We start from the raw sequence: 8,674 nt of genomic DNA on the forward strand, positions 1-8,674 counted from the left end.
GTCAATGCAAAAGTTGAGTCTGAGCTTACTTTTTTTGCATAAGTCCCAGTAAGGTAAGAGGAACTTTTACATTAGCTGAGTTTAAGTATTAAACCGTGCATGCCCAATAGAAATAACTGCTTCACACTGTTAACGTATGATTTATTTCCATACACTTATGTAACAATGCAATGCAAGCACTCGAAGCAATTTTATTCTCTGCATACTGCCATCACATACACTATATGGTTCGATTTTGTTGTCTCTATACTGTTGGTTGTAAAATTGTGCAATCGCCACCTAGAAAAAACAAATCAAATATTTCCTGCACTGAACAGCGTTTTTCTATTTGCAATCATATTAACCTCATGCACCAGCACCACCGCCATTGGAAGAAGACAAAACCACTTACACTGATATTAAATATAATATCACTGCCTGCAACAGGAGTGCTTACGTCTTCGTATATCCATGTGCATAAAACATATAAGGGCTCTTCAGGATGTTAGCGAAATTGTCTTAGATTTTCAGTAGGAATTGCATTTGCAAATTTTATGCTTGCTGCCGTGGCAACTGTGTGCATTTTATTGTGGTGAATTTACAAATGAAACAAATATGCAAATGAAAGAGCATATGCACAAGATCCTGAACAGCCCTATAATGCATGCCTACAAATGCAATGATTGACTGCTTCAAATTGTGTACCTAGAATGAAAAAGGATAAATGCCATCATTGGTATCATTCAATGAAAGCTAAATTGATTACCGTCACTTAATACATAATAGGAAATGCTTCGGACGAACCAAAAATCCCAACATCCTCACAAGAATTTGACATGTAGGTCTACTCAATGAAGAAGACTGCTTTTATAGAATTCATGCAAGGCGATGAGTACTAATATTGATGAATTGCATTGACACTGTTTAATTCTTAAAGTGACCTATTAAGCAAGAGGGTAAAGTTAAATCGTAAATTAATAAAAATTGAACACACTGACCTACACCAATAATTTGAGTGGCTCGAATCACGTTCCATTTGACGACGATGCACGCAACCATTTTTCTGAAAATACAACAGTCTCATAAAGTTAATATTATTCAATATCAATATAGCAAAAAATTATACTTACAAAGTATTAGCGCCAAGTGCAAACTATTGCACAGAAACAAAATCAGATGCAAATTGCAAACTTGTATTTGTCGAAATTCACCAGCTGACAGTTGTCAACAATCACAAGCGATGATCGACTATCAACATCCTGAAGGTATAGTCGATTACGAAGATTTAAAATATCGATTTAGCAAATCTTTTCCTTTTTCTTATTTCCTTTGACAATTAATGGAAAGTAAATGGAAGGAATGTTTGATATATATAATCTTCACACATCGTTTGAGGTGAACTTTATATATGATAATTTAAAAAGTTGGAAAGTATGTATATGTGTAGGTGTGTTTGAAAGCTATAACACTTTTTTGTAGTTTACACATTGAACGTTTACATTAATAGTGTTTTCTTATTTGCGTGGTTTTCTCAGCATTTTCTCTAGGTTGTTAATTTTTTTCTTAACAAGTTGCACTCTGATCCGACAAAAGTGCAACATTGTCTACCCTTGTTTAAGCGTAATTGTGGACGTTTCCCAGGAGATATTGATTGATCGTTTGTAATAATTCTAAGTAACTTTTTTTCGTTATAATAAAAGTTGTACAATTATATTAAATTAATAAAACAATTTGTTAAGGAGTTGATGGAATAATGGGTTTTCAATTTGGAACTTTCATTTCGTTCAACCTTTTCATAGGGCGCTGGGGAACATCAACATAATGTCATAAAAGGGGGACAAAATTTGCATTGATAAAAGAAAAGGGTACAAATTTGAAAAGTAAGCAAGGCCAAACAAGCCGATAATTATGAACTTTTCGCGATTAATCGTTTACCTGGTACTATAATATAACCAATAATCGATTGAAAACGCGAATAGGCCATTTATTCGTTCAAAATGTTTTCGATAAAACTATAAGCGATTCGATTGTATTGCACTGGACGAACATAATCACATAACTAAATTTTATCTATTACAAAGAATACTGACGCGTAATACGGTGTGGTCAAAGTTTGCTTCAAAGTTTTAAAAAATTGTGAGTTAAAGGTTTTAACAAAAATGAGTAGCAAGAGGAATATGAGAAGACTTAAAAAAAAGCAAAGGGAGGTATATTGTAATAGTTTAAACAATGCCAATAGAATTTCTGAGATTTTGCAGTCTTCAATTCAACTAAAAGCAAATGGCGCATGTTCAAGTGGCGTCATAGGCTCTCCTCCTTTTTCTTCAGAGTTTGAAGATGTTATTAATTTCAATCCGGATACAGATACGGAACCCTCTTTTAGAAGGAAACTTTTAGATTGGTACGTTAAATATAGACCGCCACGTAAGTCATTTGAGGACTTACTTTCTCTTTTGCAAGAACAAAATTTGGATGTCCCAAGATGTCCAGAAACGCTTTTTGCCAAAAAAAGGCAAAGAGCAAATATTGAATCCATATCTCCGGGACTATATTGCCATATTGGCTTACGGCAACAGTTGCAAAAAATTGCACACATAATTGAAGGAGTTGATATCATTTTTATCGACATCAATATTGATGGTTTACCATTATACAAAAGCTCTCGTGCTCAATTGTGGCCAATTTTGGTACGAATAGTAGATTTCCCAGAAGTTTCCGTTTTTCCCGTAGGCATATATTTGGGAAATAAAAAGCCAAATAGCATATCTGAGTTTTTGAATTCTTTTGTTGTAGAAATGGAAGAAATTTTGAAAAATGGTGTTGATTTGGGTGAAAAATTATTGAAAGTTCAGATAAGATCCTTAGTTTGCGACGCTCCTGCAAAAGCTTTTGTTTGTGGTACACCCAGCCATGTCTCTTCTCATGGTTGCGGCAAATGTACACAAACTGGAAGAAAAGTTAATAATGTGCTAGTATATAGTTCAGAATCAGGGGAGTTACTAACTGACGACGATTTTCTGAACAGAAAATATCCAACGCATCATATTCAGAAATTCAAGAATTTGATGACGCCTTTAGAAAACGTCGGTGTAAAAATGATAAGCCAAATAGCTATAGATGGCATGCATTTGCTGGATTTAGGAATAATGCGCAAATTTTTGTTAAGATTACTGCAAGATAAAGTAAATTCTAAAGTGGAGAAAACCAAGAAAAACAAAATTTCTGAAATGTTACAATCTTTAGTACCCTTTATAACGAAAGAATTTGTGAGGAAACCCAGGTCCCTAGATGAAATCTTTAATTGGAAAGCGACTGAATTTCGTCAATTGCTTTTATATACAGGTGTTCTTGTTTTAAAAGGCAATATTCATGATGACCAATATAATGAGTTTTTACTATTACATTGCGCCTGTAGGATGCTCTTTTGCCCCAAAACATATGCTAAAAATTTATCCCTTTCAAAAGGTATGCTTGCTTTGTTTGTTCAAAATTTTTCAAACATTTTTGGAGACAGCAGTGTGACATATAACGTACATCAGCTATTACACCTGACTGAGAACGTAAAATCAATAGGTCCCTCACCAAGTTTTTCGGCATATGATTTTGAAAATTATTTGCAAATTTTAAAGAAATATGTTAAAAAACCAAGTCATATACTTCAACAAATTGTAGGTAGAGTCAGTCAGGAAAATTTAATAGCAAACGATAAGCCTAGAGGGTTCAAATCATTAAAAAATAAGGGTTTATGTTTTTATTTTAAAGATAATATTCTCACTACGAAAAACCCAGATAGTTTTTGTCTTATCAAACCTTTTACACCCATAGAAATACAAGGGTTTTCAGAAGACAAAATATGTAATAGGCAAAGAATTTTTGAATTTAAAAAGTTTTTTTTTTGAACCCGTTGACTCAATGACATTAGGGATATGCATGGCAGACAGTTCACCAACTTCTATTGAAAATTATTACCCTATTGAGAATATTGAATGTAAATTGATGGGTCTTCCTCATACTGATAGTATACTCTTGCTACCATTGTTACATGGCTGTTCTTAACTTAACAATATATATTGTAAATAATTTTTAAAGCAAATATTAACGTCCGAGATGCCGAAAGATATCAAGCGAGTACGCTTTCAAAATAACGAAAATATGCCTCCTCGTAGTAAGTTGTAAAAGACAGAATATGTATGCCCTAGTGCCGCAAAACCATCGATGGAACCATCGATATTATCATTAAATTCATTTAATATAATATGTGTAAATAAAATAATATTTTCTTTTCCATTTAACGGGTCACCCTAATAAACCATCGATCTTATCGATGGTGCCACTATCGATGGTTTTGCAGCACTAGCATCTACACTAAATATAAAATAGTACATATAAATTATTTTTTCTAGATAAGGAAGCAATTAAAGAATGTGCGGGATGTTGTGCTTTGGAGGTGAAGTTGACGAGTTTGCAAGGTAAACTATTTTTTATGCTTCGTGTTTTATTATTTTTGTTATGCTTACAAAATTCCGACTGCATCACCAAATATCTACAATAAATCATAAATTGACCTATCATGCTTATGAACTGTTTTTTTTTTCAGAAACGGTGGAAAACTTGAAGAACGAGATCATATGTAAGATATTTCTCATATTCAAAAGGAATTTATTTTATTCTTAAGCTGTATTGTTTTTAGCAACCATGACTGCCCAAAATTCTTCGGTAATGTCGGCGCTGGCAGAGCAAAAAGTAGTTACAGAAAAATTGGTTCGGCAAGATTCTACGGCAGGGTCGATTAAATCTTGTTTTCCTCTGACCTCTACAGAAGACTTAATTAAGATTAATGAAAAAGTGGTACCGGAAACCCGTTCCATGTTGGTGGGTATTGTCTTCGATCACGAAAAATTACGGAATGCAATGTATTAAGTTTATTTTCGACAGATTTCTGTAATAAGAACTCTGCTTCAACACTCACTAAGCAAAAACCTGAAATATGTGTTCAGTACTGACGTAATAATGGAGTACAACGTAGACGGAACCCACGGAAAAAAGAGCCTCAAAGAACATAAAAATTTCTATGCGGTTTTTTTGGGTAATGAACTTATACATAATACCAAGATAAATGTACATATTTTAATTAATGTATTTGTTTCAGAATCTATAATAAGCTTTACCAGCGCCGATGAACCAGAAACGCAACTACGAAAAGCACTCCAGTTGAACAAGAAGAGGTTTTTTCAAAAAAGGGCTCTCGCGGAAAAATCTTCGCAGCAACCGGGTTCATCAAATAAAAATCACGATGTTTAACTGGCTTTATTTTTTTTTAATGAATACCCAAAATTTTATTTTTTATTCATTTTTTTTTTGAGAATTTGTGTTAGTTTTAATTAGAATATATTTACCAATAGTGCAAATTTAAATTCATTTTTGAATACCTACCACTTAGAGCCTAAGAAACTTACAAATATGACTGAAATGTGCTTCATTTTAAATGAATTTATATTAATTTAACTAACCAAATCGTTATATAAGAATTTTATTTACTCTTTTACTCTTAGTATATATTACCACTTGTTTAAGATACCATGTATGTATCTAATGAATTTTATTTTTTATTTTTATAGCAATATCTATTTATTTTATTCGTTTTGTTGGTTTCCGAAGGAATAGAGCTGCCAAATAAAACTGCATTTCTTTGATTAAGCATTTTAATTCAAACGCTAAATTTTAATAAAAAGCTAGTTTTGTATACAATTTTTATATGAAATAAAATATTTTAAAACGTTAACTTGGATGTTTTTATTTATATTTTAACTGGTCTAAAACTGATTTTTTTCGGATTCTATTGGACTACTATTTTGTTTTACTAGTACGAACTGGTATTTTAACTGGTATATGCAGGTGCATAGCCGGACAATTGAAATTTCGTAGGACATCGCCGTGTTAAAAATACCAGTTGCTACCATGGAAAAAAGATAGAACACGAACTGGTTGAGCTGAAAAGCGAACTGGTATTATTCGAGTTCACAACTAGTATTTTTCCCTGCAGGGTACGTATATCTACTTTTAGGTACAACTTTTCGACAAATTGGTCCAATATGAAAATTTAGTACTCATCACTAGTGCGAAAAACAATAATGTGACATCACCGAAAGGGTGGATGCTGTCAAATCGAACAAGAGAGGACTAGTGGTTCGCGGAAGGCGCCACCTTTGTTTTACTGCATCTTGGTGTAAATGTACTTTTTGGTTTCAAATTGTACCAAAAGAGGACAATTGTCGCAACTTTATTATCACTGATGTACATTGATATTTTTCGATACATCGAACGGCGTTCATCGATTCATCGATTTGCATAGGATTTTTTAGATAACTAATATTTCGCAACAAAATATGTAATTAGCAAACTTGCACATAATTTGCCATTAATTGATGCAACTTTTTGGCCAGTCACTTCTCTTTTTTCACGATTGGAAAACTGAAATTGCATTTGGGATGAGATGTCAACTTTCAAAAACACCGATGCATCGGTACATCGACTATCATGCATCAAAGCAAATCATCGAATTTTCGACGCATCGATGCTTTTCCGAAATCCCTAAGTGCAATTCACAACCAAGCATGATACAAGAACACAAGATTGCGCCAATCGAGCTGAGAGCAACTGGGTGTGACGTCACATTATTATGAGAATGAGAGTGTAGTGAATAATCTAGAATAAGAAGAGGAGGAAGCGAACAAGTGGTGCGAAATAGTGATGTAAAACTAGGATGAATTGTACCTACTCTTCAGCTTCTTAAATTTGAACGTACACTCGGTAAAATCACATTATTTTAGGTGCATTTGGAACGTAGTAAAATATTGTTTCATGTAAGTCCAAAAGTTGTTATGGTACAGAAGGAAGATGTAGTCCCCTATCAAAAATATATGAACATAAAGTACATGTCTACTGTTTACGTACGTGTATCTACTTTTAGGCAAATAGGTACAATATGAATATTTAATATTCATCAGTAGTGCTCAAAAATAATAATGTGACGTCAGCGAAAGGGTGGAAAGGGTGGTGGCAAATAGGGAAAATTTCCTGCAAAACATGCAAACTCCACGGGATTTATTCCAAAACAAAAAATGTATATATTATTTATTATACTAGTGTTATAGATTTTGAGACGAGAAACACGATTCCACTGTTTGAAATTCAAAAAAAAATGTCAACTTCTCAATTTGAAAAATGCATTATATATTGCATCGAATATCTTATTTTTCAGTCGAGAAATGTAATTTTAAAATTACTACGGTGTATTTTTCTCAAAAACGTATGACTGAAAACATATGATTTATAAAAATGTAATTCATTTATAAACAATATATAATAAAATAAAATGAAATGTCTATCGTACTTCTTCTTCTTCTTCTTCTTCTTTATTGGCGCCTAAGCGATTTTGGCCGAGTCCAAAACAGCACGCCAGTCATTTCTCTTCTGTGCTAACTGACGCCAATTGGAAATGCCAAGTGAAGCCAAGTCCTTCTCCACCTGGCCTTTCCAACGCAGAGGAGGCCTTCCTCTTCCTCTGTTACCAGCATCGCGTCCCGCGTTGAATCTTTTCAGAGCAGGAGCGTTTCTGTCCATTCGTATGACATGGCCAAGCCGCTGAATTTTAATTCGCTGCACTATGTCTATATCCTTGTAAAGCTCATACAGCTCATCGTTAAATCGTCTGCGATATTCGCCATCACCGCGTAAATCTTTCGCAGAATCTTTCTCTCGAAAACTCCAAGAGCCGCCTCATCAGATGCTTTCATTGTCCATGCCTCCGCGCCATACACCAGCACAGGCATGATGAGTGACTTATAAAGTGTGATCTTTGTACTCAGCCCAAAGTAGCACTTGTGGAAAAGAGGGATTCTCCGTTGGATTTCAAGGCTGACATTGTTATTGGTGTTTATGCTGGTTCCTAAATAAATTAAGTCACCTACTTTTTCAAACTTGTATGTTTTAACTTTTTTAAATCACGATAACTGTAATCGTAATCTAAGTTCGTTAGATGAAGGATTACTGTAATCGCAATCTTGTTTTTTTAGCTTGTTGGGATTACTGCAATCCTAATCGTTTAGCAATCGTTATCCTTATCGCCCAGCTCTGCTTGTAACTGTGAACAGTGACGTGGGTGCCAAGACGCGTATGCTCTGACTGTTTGTGTGAGATGACAGAAGATACTTCGTTTTGTCCTCGTTCACCACCAGACCCATTCGCTTTGCTTCTCTATCCAATCCCGAGAAGGCAGAACAGACGTAGCCCTTGTTTTTACCGATAATATCGATGTCGTCGGCATACGCCAGCAATTGTACGCTCTTATAAAGTATTGTGCCTGAGCGGTTCAGTTCTGCGGCTCTTATTATCTTCTCCAACATAAGATTAAAGAAATCACACGAAAGGGGGTCCCCTTGTCTGAAACCTCGTTTGGTATCAAACGGCTCGGAGAGGTCCTTCCCTATTCTGACGGAGCTGGTGGTATTGCTCAACGTCATTTTACACAGCCGTATTAGTTTCGCGGGGATACCAAATTCAGACATCGCGGCATAAAGGCAACTTCTCTTCGTGCTGTCGAAAGCGGCTTTGAAATCGACAAATAGATGGTGTGTGTCGATCCTATTCTCGCGGGTCTTTTCCAAGATTTGGCGTATTGTGAATACCTGATCTG

General features: G+C 34.7%; 1 protein-coding gene across 1 annotated transcript; it reads left to right on the plus strand.

The window, feature by feature from the left end:
* The first annotated feature begins 1,925 nt into the window (after positions 1-1,925).
* On the plus strand, positions 1,926-5,761 carry LOC108367730 (uncharacterized). Its single transcript, XM_017622416.1, has 7 exons — positions 1,926-2,115; positions 4,069-4,144; positions 4,383-4,448; positions 4,577-4,609; positions 4,670-4,851; positions 4,915-5,065; positions 5,129-5,761. Exons 2-7 carry the CDS (start codon positions 4,087-4,089, stop codon positions 5,278-5,280), a joined length of 642 nt encoding a protein of 213 aa, XP_017477905.1. The 5' UTR covers positions 1,926-2,115; positions 4,069-4,086; the 3' UTR covers positions 5,281-5,761.
* The last annotated feature ends 2,913 nt before the right edge of the window (positions 5,762-8,674 follow it).

This window comes from Rhagoletis zephyria, unplaced genomic scaffold (assembly GCF_001687245.7).
Source record: "Rhagoletis zephyria isolate East Lansing unplaced genomic scaffold, Rhagoletis_zephyria_1.1 Rzeph_scaffold_02797, whole genome shotgun sequence".
Taxonomy (NCBI): Eukaryota; Metazoa; Arthropoda; class Insecta; order Diptera; family Tephritidae; genus Rhagoletis; species Rhagoletis zephyria.